This window comes from Coregonus lavaretus (genome assembly GCF_964263955.1).
Source record: "Coregonus lavaretus genome assembly, chromosome: 19".
Taxonomy (NCBI): domain Eukaryota; kingdom Metazoa; phylum Chordata; class Actinopteri; order Salmoniformes; family Salmonidae; genus Coregonus; species Coregonus lavaretus.
Window position 1 is genome coordinate 17199902 of NC_140006.1, and position 20432 is coordinate 17220333.

The 20432-nt window shown below is 39.8% G+C and overlaps 1 protein-coding gene across 7 annotated transcripts in view; it reads left to right on the plus strand.

The window, feature by feature from the left end:
- Positions 1-11588, plus strand: part of LOC311147146 (corticotropin-releasing factor receptor 2) — a 130790-nt gene extending 119202 nt beyond the window's left edge. For 4 of the 7 annotated variants that reach the window (XM_084183776.1, XM_084183777.1, XM_084183778.1 and 1 more), the window contains 5 exons: positions 2102-2174; positions 2335-2420; positions 4469-4604; positions 6857-6898; positions 7442-11588. In XM_084183776.1, the coding sequence (XP_084039902.1) occupies positions 2102-2174; positions 2335-2420; positions 4469-4604; positions 6857-6898; positions 7442-7582 (478 nt within the window). In that variant the 3' untranslated portion in view covers positions 7583-11588. Of the gene's footprint in view, positions 1-2101; positions 2175-2334; positions 2421-4468; positions 6899-7441 lie in introns of those variants that run through there. The other 3 variants (XR_014614751.1, XR_014614752.1, XR_014614753.1) reach the window with 3 other exon arrangements.
- The last annotated feature ends 8844 nt before the right edge of the window (positions 11589-20432 follow it).

Below are 20432 nucleotides of genomic sequence, written 5' to 3' on the forward strand. Positions count from 1 at the left end.
GAAACAACATCTCCACTTCGCTGATCCTCAACACTGGGGCCCCACAAGGGTGCGTGCTCAGCCCCCTCCTGTACTCCCTGTTCACCCATGACTGCGTGGCCAAGCACGCCTCCAACTAAATCATCAAGTTTGCAGACGACACATCAGTAGTAGGCTTGATTACCAACAATGACGAGACCGCATACAGGGAGGAGGTGAGGGCTCTGGGAGTGTGGTGCCGGGAAAATAACCTCTCACCCAACATCAACAAAACAAAGGTGATGATCTTCAAGAAACAGCAGAGGGTGCACCCCCCTATCCACATCGACAGGACCGCAGTGGAGAAGGTGGAAAGCTTCAAGTTCCTTGGCGTACACATCACCGACAAACTGAAATGGTCCACCCACACAGACAGTGTGGTGAAAAAGGCGCAACAGAGCCTCTTCAACCTCAGGAGGCTGAAGAAATTCGGCTTAGCACCTAAAACCCTCACAAACTTTTACAGATGCACAATTGAGAGCATCCTGTCGGGCTGTATCACCGCCTGGTACGGCAACCGCACCGCCCGCAACCGCAGAGCTCTCCGGAGGGTGATGCGGTCTGCCGAACGCATTACCAGGGGCAAACTACCCACCTTCCAAGACACATACAGTACCCGATGTCACAGGAAGGCCAAAAAGATCATCAAGGACATCAACCACCCGAGCCACTGCCTGTTCACCCCGCTATCATCCAGAAGGCGAGGTCAGTACAGGTGCATCAAAGCTGGGACCGAGAGAATGAAGAACAGCTTCTATCTCAAGGCCATCAGACTGTTAAATAGCCATCACTAGCACATTAGAGGCTGCTGCTGCCTAATGAAATCACTGGCCACTTTAAGAAATGGAACACTAGTCACCTTAATGATGTTTACATATCTTGCACTACTCATCTTATATGTATATACTGCATTCTATTCTATAATATTCTACTGTATCTTAGTCCATGCCGCTCTGTCATTGCCTGTCCATATATGTATATATTCTTAAATCCCATTCCTTACTAGTTTTGTGTGTATTGGGTATATGTTGTGGAATTGTTAGATATTACTTGTTAGATATTACTGCACTGTCGGAGCTAGAAGCACAAGCATTTCGCTACTCCCGCTATAACATCTGCTAAACACGTGTATGTGACAAATACAATTTGATTTGATTTGATTTGAAAGGCTGAGGGTTGGTTGAAGGTGAAGGGTAATGACCTTTGATGGAGTGCAAAGAAACCTATACAGATGTAGGATCTTAATTTGAGCCAGTTTGCTACAGCAGAAATATAATCCTTTAGCAACAAGAAATGTGAATTATTATGTGGATTATAATTAATGGACATTTCTGTAGGGGTTGATACAATTTCCATAAGGGAAAATCAAGTCTGAAATGTCAAAGTGGAAATGAAAACTACACGTTTTAAAACTACACGTTTTACATTTCCTGTATTTCCTGATTAAGATCCTACATCTGTACATGTATGCCACAGTATGAAAATGTATGCACTCACTAACTGTAAGTCGCTCTGGATAAGCGCGTCTGATAAATGACTAAAATTGAAAATAGAAAATTTGTTAGTCACAGATAAACCTTGAAAGATGTCTTATACCCTTTGTAGTACAGAGTAGTACTTGAATCCGTTTAGTATTGTGGAAACACTACCAATACTGATTCAAGGTGAATCAGCAATTTACTCTATTGTAGGTGTCAAAGGGGCATTCATTGTAACATTTACAAGAGGATAATTTATGTTATCTAAAGAGGTTATGAAAAGTCAATCGATGGCTCAGTGTATTTGAAAATTGAATTTCTGTCCTTTTTAATAGAATAAAGTCAAACTTCAGTTCAATAGTTAGAGGTCCTGTTTTATAAGTTTTGACTGTGCTGTTTATGATGCTATTATCAAGGCACTTCTTGGCTAACCGAAAGAGTGCATTTAATATCCAATTTATAAATTAAACTTCAATTGTAGCAATGATAGCAATTGATAATGCTGCAAAATTGTTTTGCTAATAATGGAATATAGATTGATAAAAATGATGTTACGTTTAATATGCTACACTTCAAAAACCCTTTATTTGAACGTTTGTCAACAGATGCTGGTTTGGTAAAGAACCTGGAAAGTATATTGACTACATTTATCAAGGGCCGGTCATCCTTGTCCTTTTGGTAGGTAACAATACCATTGTCTCTCACTGTTTTCTTTCTTAAACTGCCCTAATGCAACCGCAACACATTTCAGTTCCTTTAATTATTTGTTCATTATTTAAACATCCTGTTCTACATAATGAACTCTTAATTAATGTTTTCCATCTGTATTCTCTGCTAGATAAACTTCGTTTTCCTCTTCAACATAGTAAGAATCCTTATGACCAAGTTGAGAGCTTCTACCACATCAGAAACTATACAGTACAGGTGAGTCACTACTCCTGTGGGGTTGTTATTTGGAATATCGCATGCCATATTAAGATTACTTGACCTCCATTTAATATTCATGCTAAAATAATAAGATAATATTCTGCATTTTGCCTCCATTGCTTCCCCCAGTGTTTTTAAGCGAGAAAGTAGAAGCGTTCGTTAGTTAACGTTGAACAATTGAGCTTTAATCTAGCAGATTTTTGCCCTTATTAGAGTAAATTATTTAAACCCCTCATTTAGACCTCAGAAGGAATCCAGCCTAATGTCAAAGGAGGATTCTTAAATACATTTTGACTGTACCAAAATGTTGCAAATATCAAGAGTCATCCAGAAGTGACATTTTGCTAAAAGGAACAATCTTTTCCAATAATTTCAGCAGACAGGCTATGTGAATGAATAGGAGAGAGGCACAGGTCTTTCCAAGAACGTTATCACCACAGAACACCCGTATCTGGTTTTCTAACATTTTGTTATTCCCTCTGATGCTGGTGCACTGAAGACAGTCTGGGGAAGAAAAAAAACACCTGGCCTAAACCAGTGCCTTACAGGATTCACCAAAGGTGAACGTCCGCTCACTATTTGATTGCTCCATACGCAATAAAGCTTTTAATAAACTTTCAATAAAGGTGACAAAATATAATTTCAAACAACATGGTCTTTGTCCTAACATGGTCTTCGTCCTTAGTCGGATATATTGTATTGTGATGTGAGACTGCCAACCCACAGTTATTGCAGTTATTACAACCTCCCCTCCACATTCACAGTTTATGGAGCAATTAATGAGGCATTTGTTTAACAAATTCCTCCTACTCAACGAAGTGATAATAAGGTCAGCTGCTTTATCAGGGATTAATCACTTCAATCTGTACTCAACTTGCACGCACCATTTCATAACATTCCTATAAAGATATGACCCCACACACACACACATACACACACCATTTTCCGTGATGATCTTTTCTGTTTGATACAGAACCCCTCTTTTTTATTACAAATTAACTGCTGATGTTGCACAGTGTTTAATAGCCTTGCGTATCTTATTCCTTGAACAACTGGCATCGTCCTCGATTCACATTGAAGCTCTTTTTCATGGTGGATTATTTGAAAACTCAAAAGAGGACATCTCAATTCCCAGCAAAGTCTGCAGACCTCTGTCTAGAATAGGGCTCTATTACTCCAATGCTGATATTGCTGACATTGGGTTCCCTACTCAAAGTCAAACAGTGGATTTATATCCTGAGCTACAGTAGGTTAATGTGCTATTTGATGTGTAAACGGGGCCATCAGCTGTTTCACTGCTTAGGTAGATGACCTGAAATCCCATCGTAATTCAAGGAAATTAAGAATGAAAGACTGTCTCCCAGAGAGATTTTCTATTTGCAACCAGATACTCAAATAGACCGCTTATATTGTCAGATTGTTGTTTTGGCCGCAAAACCCTAAGCAATAAACTCCTTTCTGTCATCAACCTGATGGAGGCAAGCTTTGGGCGACATTGTGAACAATATCATTAAACTCCCTCTTAATTGAGCTGATAGAAAGGAGCCTTGTGAGGCAGTAGTCTCATAGGATGGGGTTCTAACTATACTAGCTAAGAATGTGTATCTCTGATGTTCATTATTTAGGATATTTTATCAACAGCCTTGGTGAGAAATGGTAAATAGCAAGCAACCTCCAAAAATACACTTTGGGTCTTGGAGTGCTTTTTTGTATTGACATACAGTGGGGAAAAAAAGTATTTAGTCAGCCGCCAATTGTGCAAGTTCTCCCACTTAAAAAGATGAGAGAGGCCTGTAATTTTCATCATAGGTACACGTCAACTATGACAGACAAATTGAGTTTTTTTTTCTCCAGAAAATCACATTGTAGGATTTTTAATGAATTTATTTGCAAATTATGGTGGAAAATAAGTATACTTTTTTCCCCCACTGTACATACTGTACATATAAACCTTTACACAGCTTCCTTTTAGAAGCAACCCCTTTCACCAATTACTTTTGTAACTAAATTGGAGTACTGATGTTTTTCTGTTATTTCCTTCACAGAAAAGCGGTAAAAGCGACATTAGTGCTACTGCCTCTTCTGGGGATCACCTACATGCTATTTTTTGTGAATCCCGGGGAGGACGACATCTCGCAAATAGTTTTTATTTATTTCAATTCATTTCTACAGTCATTTCAGGTAAGATCTTTACCAAGTTGCTCCCATCTTCCCAAGAACACAAAAACCTTGAACCTTTTAAATCTGTATCATATTCTTTATCTTTAATATACTGTTCATTTGAGTTTTTATAGGTTTTATAGCCTGTGGAAGAAGGGCCCTTTGTACTATTGTAAGGCTTTGTAAACCTGCCCCTCGTTGCTTTACTATCAAGTGTTCTGAGCTGTCAGGAGAATGTATCTGGAGACGTATGTGGGCGTGAGTTTGTCCACAGTGAGTATTCTCAGTGTAAACCTTTGCTCCACAATGCAAGGCGTGGGGAGAAGGTACTGTATTAATGGTGCTCAGTGAAGGTGTGTAGAGAATAGAGGTCAGTTTTATAACAGTTTTAGACTATTCTTATAAAAATAGTTTACAAAAGACTGTTCCATCATTAATCAGTACTCCTATTATTGCTATGTTGAAATGTGAAATGCAGACTGCCCTGAATGTGAAATGCAGTGTAGACTTTTTCTTTGTTTGTGAATCTTTGACTCAATTGCTTTTTTGTCATTTCTATACACTTTTTAAAAGTTACTAATTGGGGCAGAAAATATGTTGTAAACACCAGTGGAGGCTCCTCCGAGGAGAAAGGGGAGGACCATCCTCCTCAGTGAATTTCATAAAAATAAAAATGGTAAAACATTTTAAAAGTTTTATGTTTTAGATAAAACTATGCTAAATATAATCACGTCACCAAATAATTGATTAAAACACACTGTTTTACAATGGTCTACAGTAGCCTCAACAGCACTCTGTAGGGTAGCACCATGGTGTAGCCGGAGGACAGCTAGCTTCCGTCCTCCTTTGGGTACATTGACTTCAATACAAAACCTAGGAGGCTCATGGTTCTCACCCCCTTCCATAGACTTACACAGTAATTATGACAACTTCCAGAGGACGTCCTCAGAGCTCTTGCAGCATGAACTGACATGTTGTCCACCCAATCAAAGGATCAGAAAATGAATCTAGTACTGAAAGCATATGCTACAGCTAGCCAGCACTGCAGTGCATAAAATGTGGTGAGTAGTTGGCTCAAAGAGAGAGAAAGACAATAGTTGAACAGTTTTGAACAAACTAATTTCATCCAAAAAAAAATTCACTTTAAGTTTACTTACTTAGCTAGCAAATGCAGGTAGGTAGTTTAGCCTAATCAAACACCCTGCTCAAACAGAGGGATGCTATATTATAGCTGGCTATGACTATCCAACACAACACTGAAACTCTTCCAAGTCAAGGTAAGCTTTTGGTTATACTAATTTATTGCCACTGGGGCCCACCGGTGTAAGTGCTAAACTGCTTACTGACTGTCCACTGTAACGTTACTGTATGATTGTAGTGGGTTTACTAACGCGTTAGTTCTATGTGCTATGTTGACTATGACTCTAGCTAATATGTTGACAATGATGTAGGCTGTGTGTAGCGGTTATGATATGGTTTGGCTTGGAACGTTTTTTTTTGCCTGATTTGTTGTGCGTTGAAGTCCACAAGCAAAGGGAAAGGGTGAGAGGAGGAGAGTGCATAGAGGTGAGAAGGAATACAATGTGGCTGCTATGAAAGTCTGCTGTGTTTACGCGTGATCAGGGGTGTATTCATTCTGCTGATTCTGTTGAAAAACAAAACAGGGATAAACATACCTGAATTTGTCCAATAGAAACTCTCATTTGCAACTGTTGGACTAATGACTACACCCTACAGTATATCAGCTAGATGCAGGCAATAGTATGCAAGGCAGTATTGAATGTGTCACTGTCTGTCACCTCTACGTTGTAAACTTTCATTCATAGGCTAGGTTGTAGCAACCTCATGATGGGTATAAGTACAATGGTTATACTAGTTTCATGTAGTAGCCTAAACCTATCACTGTTACATTGAACTGGGTGAATGGAATATGAATGACAGTCATCCAATATGCTTTCATAGAAATAAGGCCATGCTCATGAAAAACAAAAATAGTCCTTCCTCATCTTAAACGGTACTGACCGCCACAACAAATGCCTATTGCTAGCACACCTTGAGTGGCAGTCTGATTATTTGGACTCACTATAAAATATCTGACCAATAGGTGATGTTTTCCAATATTGTACATCCCTATTTGAGTGACTTGACCCCTATTTGAGTGAATTGATTATTGTACATCGTCATTTGAGGGAATTCATAAAGATCAATAAAAACAGATTCTACATATGAAGGTCCATTTTGTACATTCAACATTGTCCCGTCTTGTTTTCCAGGGGTTCTTTGTGTCAGTATTCTACTGCTTTCTTAATGGCGAGGTGAGTCAACAATGATCTTTTCAAGGGTGGGCTTCGCTGTGTGGCAGACCATTATGAGAGGCAGTGGACATAAAGTCCTGAGACCCTACTTTTAACTCTCTCACGGAAGGCCATCATTATCCTGCAGGCTATTTTTTGCTTTACTGAAGATGCTCTTTCTAGGCCTATTTCCCCCATCTTTCCCCTTTACTTTAGGCATCATTCTTGAAATTCATTAAGTGCCATAAAAAGGGTCATGAGTCATTCAGTAATGGTGGAAAATGTAGCTCCCTCCTGCTGCTGCTGTTCTCAACTGCATCTGTGAAGCTTTCATTGGTATAGACACATGAAAAAAAGACTGATTGAAGTCTACTGTGGATACTTTGGAAGCTATTCACTGTATCTGAAATGTGTGGTTCTGTACTGTTTTGTAAAGATTGTTTGTTGATACTTAATCATATGTCAATTTAAGTTCAAGAGATTTCCTGTGCCCTAGATATTGTGTCTCCTACCAGATAGACTGACTGCCCACTACTAATACAGTATTTCATTGTCGTCTTTCAGGTGCGCTCAGCAGCCAGGAAAAGATGGCATCGTTGGCAGGACAACCATGCCCTGAGAGTGCGCGTGGCACGTGCCATGTCCCTCCCCACCTCACCCACCAGGATCAGCTTCCATAGTATAAAACAGACCACAGCCGTTTGACCAAGTTCAAAGGTCACCTTTGGAAATGTACTTTTTCTAGGGAAGAGACTTGTCTTGAAGCACCTCTCCATAAACTTTGTCTATTTCCTTTATTTCTTACCCCAGCTGCATAAGGACAGATACAGAACGCTTTGAGGAAGAGACCATTAGGATTTCTGAATTACAATACTGTAACACGACCTCCTTGGACGTGTGACACAGAAGTAAATTCAGAACAGATGGGCCATGCCGCCTCACCAAATGCAGAGTCAAAGTCCCACTGACAATGCATTAATAGCTGTTGTCATGCTGTAGTACACCAGGTTGGATTTTAATAGGTCAGGAAGGTCAACCTTTCAAGGACCAATCCTGACGAGGCAAAACATGCAATGTTAGTGTCAAAAGAGACCCTAATCAGTCTCAGTACTCTACTGTACTTGTAGCAGCATTTATCTCCATAACCCTTAATTGTTTCATGTCTATCAGAGGGCAGGGATAAGCAGGAATGTGCATAAACAGTGCGGACACAGGATGAAATTGCATTCTGTGTCTGTTGCAGACTGAGCTTGAGATGCAATGCGAGAGGTCAAATTATACTGTTAATACCCAAGGAAAGAAGGAACGTGCAGACTCAAAGTGATATCGTTTGGGTTGTCATCAGTACCACTTTTTTGCGTTGTCAAAATGTCATCCTAAGAGCTATTCAAGTGTATAAATGTTTTCAGGCTAATTTATTTTAAGATTGTTCCCTGCCAATCACTCTCAAATGCTTTTGAACAGCATCATGTCAATGATGTGTTTTTCTCACTTCTGTATAGAAAACCCTAAGGCTGCTCTTATGTGGATGAGTAATCATAAATCAAAGCTATCTTTCACTGGGTTTGACTTCAGATTATATATATTATGTTATGTAAATAATGGTGATGGGACTGTGATTCTGAGACTTTTACATAACACTTATTTAAACACTGAACATTTAAAAACTGTTTTAGTGTCGCAGACCCTGATTTCAGTCCACGCAATCCCACAGCTGTCCCAAGTCAAGAGAAATAGGAGTAATTTAAAGGTACCGTACATTGTGCATGCATTAAATCCTTTTCACATAGTTATTTTCTCTCTTTCAAATCCCAATATGCCGCAGTTAATCAGTGTCAGCTCTGCCCCGGTAATGCCTGACCGACGGTCTGACCTGCTTGGGTGTTATCCTCCTCTCCCTCCAGGCTCACTGCAGTATAATACAAGATCCAGACACTTAGGCATGCCTTTTTATTCAGGCAGCAGTGAGCAGCTCTGGAAAATAGAACAGTAGAACCCATGCACCCAGGGAATTAAGTTCTTAAAATGTGGAATTGTATAAATTATGCAATTAGATGACATTGAGTACAAGCTCACTGATCTAGGGTATTTGTTTAATGCATTGTATAAATCTATTTAGGATTATAAGCAACAAGGCACCTCATAGTTTAGTTACTTTGGGAGTATATAGTACGCAAGATGCTCAAATTAAATTATATAACATCTGTTGAGAGTTGCTGTTTTTAAAAATAACTTAGGTACGGGCTCAGTGACAAAGTCCGAATTAATTATTGCTTTACACATTTTCCTGGCATTGAAATATAACCACGTTTATGTTGTACAACAGCCAATTATAATTTCTCAAATTGACATTTTGGGGGACATTTTAGTCATTTAGCAGATGCTCTTATCCAGAGCGACTTACAGTTAGTGAGTGCATACAATTTTTCATACTGGCCCCCCGTGGGAAATGAACCCACAACCCTGGCGTTGCAAGCGCAATGCTCTACCAACTGAGCTACACGGGGCTTGTAATTACAGATTTACTTCAGGAAGGTCAGGTATTTTTCTCATCATCATTCAGTAATTACTGTGAAAATAATATGGTAGCATAGAATAAATTATGAACCTGTCATGTCCATTAGAGTTTGCACCCCTTGATTGCTTGATGTATAATTTTCTGGAAGAGTTGACTTTGTACCAGTTTCCTGTGTTATATTTTCATAAACATGACTCACTCCACATGCACAATACCTCTGTTGAACATCACAAACTTTTCAAGCAAATAGTTTTCAAGCAAACAGTCACAAGATCTAAATAAATTGCCTATAAACTACAGTTGAAGTCGGAAGTTTACAGACACTTAGGTTGGAGTCATTCAAACTCAGTTTTCAACCACTCCACAAATGTCTTGTTAACAAACTATAGTTTTGGCAAGTAATTTTTCCAACAATTGTTTACAGACAGATTATTTCACTTATCATTCACTGTATAACAATTCCAGTGGGTCAGAGGTTTACATACACTAAGTTGACTGTGCCTTTAAACAGCTTGGAAAATTCCAGAAAATGATGTCATCGCTTTAGAAGTTTCTGATAGGCTAATTGACATCATTTGAGTCAATTGGAGGTGTACCTGTGCATGTATTTCAAGGCCTACCTTCAAACTCAGTTCCTCTTTGCTTGACATCATGGGAAAATCAAAAGATATCAGCCAAGACCTCAGAATAAAAATTGTAGACCTCCACAAGTCTGGTTCATCCTTGGGAACCATTTCCAAACGCTTGAAGGTACCACCTTAATCTCTACAAACAATAGTACGTAAGTATAAACACCATGGGACCACGCAGCCGTCATACCGCTCAGGAAGGAGACGTGTTCTGTCTCCTAGAGATGAACGTACTTTGGTGCGAAAAGTGCAAATCAATCCCAGAACAACAGCAAAGAACCTTGTGAAGATGCTGGAGAAAACAGGTACAAAAGTATCTATATCCACAGTAAAATGAGTCCTATATCGACATAAACTAAAAGGCCGCTCAGCAAGGAAGAAGCCACTGCTCCAAAACCGCCATAAAAAAGCCAGACTACGGTTTGCAACTGCACATGGGGACAAAGATCGTACTTTTTGGAGAAATGTCCTCTGGTCTGATTAAACAAAAATAGAACTGTTTGGCCATAATGACCATCATTATGTTTGGAGGAAAAAGGGCGTTGCTTGCAAGCCAAAGAACACTATCCCAACCGTGAAGCACAGGGGTGGCAGCATCATGCTGTGGGGGTGCTTTGCTGCAGGAGGGACTGGTGCACTTCATAAAATAGATGGCATCACGAGGAAGGATAATTATGTGGATATATTGAAGCAACATCTCAAGACATCAGTCAGGAAGTTAAAGCTTGGTCGCAAATGGGTCTTCCGAATGGACAATGACCCCAAGCATACTTCCAAAGTTGTGGCAAAATGGCTTAAGGACAACAAAGTCAAGGTATTGGAGTGGCCATCAGAAAGCTCTGACCTCAATCCTATAGAAAATGTGTGGGCAGAACTGAAAATGCGTGTGCGAGCAAGGCGGCCTACAAACCTGACTCAGTTACACCAGCTCTGTCAGGAGGAATGGGCCAAAATTTACCCAACTTATTGTGGGAAGCTTGTGGAAGGCTACCCGAAACTTTTGACCCAAGTTAAACAATTTAAAGGCAATGCTACCAAATACTAATTTAGTGTATGTAACCTTTGACCCACTGGGAATGTGATGAAAAAAATAAAAGCTGAAATAAATCCTTCTTTACTAATATTCTGACATTTCACATGATTAAAATGAAGTGGTGATCCTAACTGACCTAAGACAGGGAATTTTTACTAGGATTAAATGTCAGGAATTGTGAAAAACTGAGTTTAAATGTATTTGACTAAGGTGTATGTAAACTTCAGACTTCAACTGTATGTGAAAAACTGTAAATATTTTTGCTATTTTCTTGTCCTAAACCACTAAACCCTGTTGGTTGAACATCATTTTGTTATTTATGTTTGCGAGGTGACTCCATGTTGAATGTTTATATTGGAGTCGTTTTACTCATATCTAGGGGTTCTAGTTGAGAAGGTCTGAAAATAAGAGTACATCTTCAAAGAGTGCGATAAAACATGTATAACAAAAATGTGTAGTTGTACTGTACATGAAAACTCTTTTAAAGTTTGTTGTATGTATATTGTAATCAATACAGTATTTGTACCTGTTTTATGAAGTAAAGATAGATTTTTTTTCTTCTCTTTTACCGTTAGAGTGACAGTAGTAATTCATTAAGAACATTCAGAGCATTCAGGTTATATGTATACTTATGACCATCCAACGCAATCATAGAAAGATATGAATTTTTTAATAATATTTTACTTGTTTGTATCACCATCACTTACTTTACAGTTTAAATTGTAATTTCCATGATGTTTTTAGTCTATTGAATATACATACTACAGCACTCCCATGAAAGTTAATAAAAGATCAGCAGAGTTTTAAATTCACCAATGGAAATCCAACTAAAACTTGAGATTGAAACTTAAAACATAGATTTATTTGTTTCAATTCTGAAATTATTTTATGAATATATAATGATTCATTCATTCAAAATGACATATTCACCAAAGATATGAAACATGTTTACCTGCATACGTTTACTTTTTGTCAGTGCACTTTTTCCGGCCTTTTTCAAATTTTGTATAGCGTCACCATTCTCTTATGTAGGTTTGAATTAATGACGTATTAATGTACATAAATGCATTTTGGCATTTTGTTGAAATACCAATGTTGCCTTATAGAAAAACATTGTGTAAAGAGCAAAAACTATGTTTCTACATTAGTTGTTGTACTGATATGTGTGATTGATATGCATTTATTGTCACGTTGTATACTGATAGAAGATAGGCGCAGGAATGCGTAATAGAGGTTTTTTATTACTCTACCCAACATAAGGTACGTCATGGAAAATGACGGGGACGAAGCCCAAAACAAACACGTATGTTTTGGGCTTCTCCCCATATACAGTGGGGAGAACAAGTAATTGATACACTGCCGATTTTGCAGTGGGGAGAACAAGTATTTGATACACTGCCGATTTTGCAGTGGGGAGAACAAGTATTTGATACACTGCCGATTTTGCAGGTTTTCCTACTTACAAAGCATGTAGAGGTCTGTAATTTGTATCATAGGTACACTTCAACTGTGAGAGACAGAATCTAAAACAAAAATCCAGAAAATTACATTGTATGATTTTTAATTAATTAATTTACACTTTATAAAATGACATAAGTATTTGATACATCAGAAAAGCAGAACTTAATATTTGGTACAGAAACCTTTGTTTGCAATTTACAGAGATCACACGTTTCCTGTAGGTCTTGACCAGGTTTGCACACACTGCAGCAGGGATTTTGGCCCACTCCTCCATACAGACCTTCTCCAGATCCTTCAGGTTTCGGGGCTGTCGCTGGGCAATACAGACTTTCAGCTCCCTCCAAAGACTTTCTATTGGGTTCAGTTCTGGAGACTGGCTAGGCCACTCCAGGACATTGAGATGCTTCTTACGGAGCCACTCCTTAGTTGCCCTGGCTGTGTGTTTCGGGTTGTTGTCATGCTGGAAGACCCAGCCACGACCCATCTTCAATGCTCTTACTGAGGGAAGGAGGTTGTTGGCCAAGATCTTGCGATACATGGCCCCATCCATCCTCCCCTCAATACGGTGCAGTCGTCCTGTCCCCTTTGCAGAAAAGTATCCCCAAAGAATGATGTTTCCAAAAAGCTCTATTTTTGTCTCATCAGACCACATGACCTTCTCCCATTCCTCCTCTGGATCATCCAGATGGTCATTGGCAAACTTCAGACGGGCCTGGACATGTGCTGGCTTGAGCAGGGCGACCTTGCGTGCGCTGCAGGATTTTATTCCATGACAGCGTAGTGTGTTACTAATGGTTTTCTTTGAGACTGTGGTCCCAGCTCTCTTCAGGTCATTGACCAGGTCCTGCCGTGTAGTTCTGGGCTGATCTCTCACCTTCCTCATGATCATTGATGCCCCACAAGGTGAGATCTTGCATGGAGCCCCAGACTGAGGGTGATTGACCGTCATCTTGAACTTCTTCCATTTTCTAATAATTGCACCAACAGTTGTTGCCTTCTCACCAAGCTTCTTGCCTATTGTCCTGTAGCCCATCCCAGCCTTGTGCAGGTCTACAATTTTATCCCTGATGTCCTTACACAGCTTTCTGGTCTTGGCCATTGTGGAGAGGTTGGAGTCTGTTTGATTGAGTGTGTGGACAGGGTTCAAACAGGTGCAGTTAATACAGGTAATGAGTGGAGAACAGGAGGGCTTCTTAAAGAAAAACTAACAGGTCTGTGAGAGCCGGAATTCTTACTGGTTGGTAGGTGATCAAATACTTATGTCATGCAATAAAATGGTAATTCATTACTTAAAAATCATACAATGTGATTTTCTGGATTTTCGTTTTAGATTCCGTCTCTCACAGTTGAAGTGTACCTATGATAAAAATTACAGACCTCTACATGCTTTGTAAGTAGGAAAACCTGCAAAATCGGCAGTGTATCAAATACTTGTTCTCCCCACTGTATATATAACACAGGGATGTAACCGAAACAAAAGAACGAGGTATAAACCTCTAAATAATACACGGGACGAGACCCGTAATAACAAGTGCACAATACTCGGTATGTAAACTGTAATACAATGTACTCACGAGACCAACGGACATGGGACAATAATCGACAAGGACAATGGGGAACAGAGGGCACATATATACACATACTAATCAGGGGGAATGGGAAACAGGTGTGCGTAATGAGACAACACAGTCCGGGGTTGGTGGTAATGAACCAGGTCAGTGACGCCTAGAAGGCCGGTGACGTAGACCTCCGGAGCTGGTGAACGGGGGGATCCGTGACATTTACACATGTACTTCTGGTAAAATATATCTTCAGATTTTAAATAAATATTCTATTCAACTCTCTCTGGTTTGTAAGGCTGCTACCTACAATCTTGTCAAGTATTTCCAGACTTAGTCAGATTCATTCAATAATCAGTATTCACTGAGGAGACAATGAGGAGAAGGATTGCATGTTGTGCATTATATTCATTCAATTTCATTATACCAGTACTCAATTTGGATTAGAATCTGTATGACCCAATAAGGGCTTAATAAGGGCTTGACATCTCTAACCACAGACTGCCATTAAAATGATTGAATAGAATAAATATTTGCATGATGAAGGATGCTGGCTTCACCGGTGCCATGGCATGCTAGCCTTACATGCCGACGCTAGACTCATTGGAGTAACTTAAGATGGCCTAAGGAAGAGTGCCAGGTTATATAATATACTGTACATGTAGATTGGGTTTCCTACTATTCTTACTGTGGTTGGACAGAATGAAGTGGAGCAGATGCCCAGACCCCTCAGCACTATTACTGTACTCGCTGTGAGTTACAGTGGGGGAAAAAAGTATTTAGTCAGCCACCAATTGTGCAAGTTCTCCCACTTAAAAAGATGAGAGAGGCCTGTAATTTTCATCATAGGTACACGTCAACTATGACAGACAAAATGATGAAAAAAAATCCAGAAAATCACATTGTAGGATTTTTAATGAATTTATTTGCAAATTATGGTGGAAAATAAGTATTTGTTCAATAACAAAAGTTTCTCAATACTTTGTTATATACCCTTTGTTGGCAATGACACAGGTCAAACATTTTCTGTAAGTTTTCACAAGGTTTTCACACACTGTTGCTGGTATTTTGGCCCATTCCTCCATGCAGATCTCCTCTAGAGCAGTGATGTTTTGGGGCTGTCGCTGGGCAACACGGACTTTCAACTCCCTCCAAAGATTTTCTATGGGGTTGAGATCTGGAGACTGGCTAGGCCACTCCAGGACCTTGAAATGCTTCTTACGAAGCCACTCCTTCGTTGCCCGGGCGGTGTGTTTGGGATCATTGTCATGCTGAAAGACCCAGCCACGTTTCATCTTCAATGCCCTTGCTGATGGAAGGAGGTTTTCACTCAAAATCTCACGATACATGGCCCCATTCATTATTTCCTTTACACGGATCAGTCGTCCTGGTCCCTTTGCAGAAAAACAGCCCCAAAGCATGATGTTTCCACCCCCATGCTTCACAGTAGGTATGGTGTTCTTTGGATGCAACTCAGCATTCTTTGTCCTCCAAACACGACGAGTTGAGTTTTTACCAAAAAGTTCTATTTTGGTTTCATCTGACCATATGACATTCTCCCAATCCTCTTCTGGATCATCCAAATGCACTTTAGCAAACTTCAGACGGGCCTGGACATGTACTGGCTTAAGCAGCGGGACACGTCTGGCACTGCAGGATTTGAGTCCCTGGCGGCGTAGTGTGTTACTGATGGTAGGCTTTGTTACTTTGGTCCCAGCTCTCTGCAGGTCATTCACTAGGTCCCCCCGTGTGGTTCTGGGATTTTTGCTCACCGTTCTTGTGATCATTTTGACCCCATGGGGTGAGATCTTGCGTGGAGCCCCAGATCGAGGGAGATTATCAGTGGTCTTGTATGTCTTCCATTTCCTAATAATTGCTCCCACAGTTGATTTCTTCAAACCAAGCTGCTTACCTATTGCAGATTCAGTCTTTCCAGCCTGGTGCAGGTCTACAATTTTGTTTCTGGTGTCCTTTGACAGCTCTTTGGTCTTGGCCATCGTGGAGTTTGGAGTGTGACTGTTTGAGGTTGTGGACAGGTGTCTTTTATACTGATAACAAGTTCAAACAGGTGCCATTAATACAGGTAACGAGTGGAGGACAGAGGAGCCTCTTAAAGAAGAAGTTACAGGTCTGTGAGAGCCAGAAATCTTGCTTGTTTGTAGGTGACCAAATACTTATTTTCCACCATAATTTGCAAATAAATTCATTAAAAATCCTACAATGTGATTTTCTGGATTTTTTTTCCTCAATTTGTCAGTCATAGTTGACGTGTACCTATGATGAAAATTAAAGGCCTCTCTCATCTTTTTAAGTGGGAGAACTTGCACAATTGGTGTCTGACTAAATACTTTTTTTCCCCACTGTATATATCCCTAACAATTAGCTGTATCTCTGATTCAAGCCAATAAAGGCTTGTTGTGACAATTAATGCTCCTGTTGCTTGACAGACGTATAAAAGGTGGATTGTGGATCTGATGCTGCATATCCTACTGGGTCCTCTTACAACTTGTAATGTGTCCCTCTAGTTCCCTGTGACTATTTTCAGTCGCATTTCACCAATCATTAACTTGACTAATAATAAATGATGTCATAACTGCATGTAGAGTAGAAGTTATGGCATACTGTATGTTATGAGTAGATTTCTTTACATGAATTATATACTTACTTAGTCATCATCTGACATTACTTACCTCACACAAACTGAACTAAATGAATATCACAGGGGTCCTTGACTTGCTTGACTCAATCGCTTTCGCTTAAAGTGGAGCGAAGGGGCCTCAACAACACATCTCCATCAAAAACTTAAACGATTATTTTGGCTACTATATTATTAAAAAGTTATCCTAAATATCTACATGAATGAAGCTTATCTAAGGACGCTTAGGACCTTCAATCAGCTCAATGTTTTCTGGAGCAACATTTAAGATGAATATGAATGTGGCCTCGTAACATTGGTTATGCATAAAATCATATATGATGCAAGATGCTGGGAAAATGAAATGATGATGGTGATGATCTATAAATGTTTCTCAAGATGAGAGAGGAAAAGTTAGCCGAACAAGGTCAGGAGAAGGAGCGAATCAACCTTTTTTGGTGGAGCAAAAAGTGATAGGGGAAGAAAGGGGTATGATACATAATTTTGGACCGTAAGTAGGTCCTTCTGCTTCCCAAATTCAGTTGTTACATCATATGATGGGTGAATATGAGTTATTTTACACTGATATAGCTACACTTTAAGTTTCCATCCAGTGTATTCATGTTACATTTTTCGAAGCCTTTTCAATTGCAAGGTTGGAGACAGTGAAAAAGGAAACAGTGAATCCATTGTCTATACAAGTATAAAAACTATTTTACTCAACAACATGATAGTTTTCCCCTAAGCCAAATATAATTTTGGGGTACTGTAAAAACCTATGACCACTGCTACCAGACAGACTCACACGTAGATGGTTCCAGTTTTCAGAATAACAAGTGTGTGTGCATCGGCAGTAGTGCAGATTGTAAACAATGATACCGCGTAAACATTGCTTTGACCGGTTTGATTGAATTGCCTTAGGTTAAATGAATAATATAATATATGCAGTAAATAACTAATTACCAATACAAATTAATATAAATCAATGTAAAGGGATTGGCATGTCATGACGCCACCATTTCTGCTGGATTTTCGGCTTGAAATAAAATTCATATAAAAGTGACCACACAGACCCCAATAGTCCAATCGCTTTAGACACGCACAGCCACATGCACGCATGAACATACAGACACATGCATGGTGAGACACAAATGCCTTCACACTACAGTAGTTTGTGATCATTGTTCTGTGGTAGTGAAAGGAGATTTGGTGGTGACAATTGTAAAAGTAGAAGAGGTTGTGATGATGATAGTACTTTAGCAGTACTATTGTTGTCATACATATGTAGGAGCTTACTTTGATCACTCTTTTGTTGCTGACAATTTTCCTACACTGCAGGAAATACAAACTTGTAGTGTATTTGAGTTTTAAACAGGTTAATAAAGTTTGTAATTTCCACTTTGAAATGTCAGCCTTGATATGCCCTAACAAAAAATGGATCAACCCCTACAAAAATGTCCTTTAATTTCCTGTTGCTGCAGGATTATTTTCTGCTGTAGCAAACTGGCTCAAATTAAGATCCTACATCTGTAGCTGTAACAATACAATAGTAGTCCGTTTAAAAGTCATAGTACGTACTATACAATGCCTTCGGAAAGTTTTCAGATCCCTTGACTTTCTCCACATTTTGTTACGCTACAGCCATACTCTAAAATTGATTTTTATTTATTTATTATCCTCAGCAATCTACACACAATACCCCATAATGGCTAAGCGAAAATAGGTTCCTAGAAATGTTAGCAAATTTACAGAAATACCTTCTTTACATAAGTATTCAGACCCTTTGCTATGAGACTCGAAATTGAGCTCAGGTGCATCCTGTTTCCATTGATCATCCTTGAAATGTTTCTACAACCTGATTGGAGTCCACCTGTGGTAAATTAAATTGATTGGACATGATTTAGAAAGGCACACACCTGTCTATATAAGGTCCCACAGTTGACAGTGCATGTCAGAGCAAAAACCAAGCCATAAGGTCGAATGAATTGTCCGTAGAGCTCCGAGACAGGATTGTGTCGAGGCACAGATCTGGGGAAGGGTACCAAAACATTTCTGCAGAATTGAGGGTCCCCAAGAACACAGTGGCCTCCATCATTCTTAAATGGAAGAAGTTTGGAACCACCAAGACTCTTCCTAGAGCTGGCCGCCCGGCCAAACTGAGCAATCAGGGGAGAAGGGCCTTGGTCAGGGAGGTGACCAAGAACCCAATGGTCCCTCTTACAGAGCTCTAGAGTTTCTCTGTGGGGATGGGAGAACCTTCCAGAAGCCCAACCATCTCTGCAGTACTCCACCAATCAGGCCTTTATGGTAGAGTGGCCAGACAGAAGCAACTCCTCAGTAAAAGGCACATGACAGCCTGCTTGGAGTTTGCCAAAAGGCACCTAAAGACTCTCAGACCATGAGAAACAAGATTCTCTGGTCTGATGAAACCAAGATTGAACTCTTTGGCCTGAATGCCAAGCGTCATGTCTGGAGGAAACCTGGCACCATCCCTACGGTAAAGCATGGTGGTGGCAGCATCATGTTGTGGTGATGTTTTTCAGCAGCAGGGCCTGGGAGACTAGTCAGGATCGAGGCAAAGATGAACGGAGCAAAGTACAGAGCGATCCTTGATGGAAACCTGCTCCAGAGCGCTCAGGACCCAATCGAACATCTCTAGAGAGACCAGAAAATAGTTGTCCAACCCCATCCAACCTGACAGAGCTTTAGAGGATCTGCAGAGCGGAATGGGAGAAACTCTCCAAATAAAGGTGTGCCAAGCTTGTAGCGTTATACCCAAGAAGACTTGAGGCTGTAATCGCTGCCAAAGGTGATTCAATAAAGTACTGAGTAAAGGGTCTGAATACTTACATAAATATAGTATTTCATTTGCAAAAAATTCAAAAAACTTGTTTTTCCTTTGTCATTATGGGGTATTGTGTGTAGATTGATGTGGAGAAAAAACGATTTAATACATTTTAGAATAAGGCTGTAACGTAACAAAATGTGGAAAAGGTCAAGGGGTCTGAATACTTTCCGAATGCACTGTATAGCAGTATTTGGTTCACAATGTACCTCCAGGAAACGACTGACAGCAGATGTCACATCCAGAGCAGGTTTGTCTTTAAAGTCATTCAGGCTTAATGCATCTCAATCTCAGTTATTACAGAGAGCAGCATTCAATTTCAATGTCAGTTAGTACAGAGAGCAGCATTCAATCTCTATGTCAGTTAGTACAGAGAGCAGCATTCAGGGGGTCTTCGTGGGGTTGAGCCATGGGGACTGGGGCTAATACAACATTATGTTCCAAGTGCTATAGTACATTAGGACAATGAGTTGAGAGACTGCTGTTCACTCTACTCTTCCTAGAAGTCAGATAATCAAATTGGCAAGACATTTTATCCACATTAAAGGTAAGTAAATTACAATGTACACTGAAATGGAAATATTGAAAAACAATAAAGGACATCATGTGGATACTGGTGACTGATGTAGACCTGCTGATCTGTAATCGGACAGTTATCCAATCATCTTAAATCAGATTTGTAATACCAGGTGATTATGGGGTGTTTTCCTGCTGAAAACAATCAATTAAACAAACCAAACACAGCCGCTGATGGGTCTCTGGTTTTCAGACCACTAGCTCCATCTATTTGTTGAAGGTGAGAAGCCAATTAATATAATGTAGGCCTATACACTATCGGAATATTTAAAACAAACTCTTTACTTTTTATAAACTAG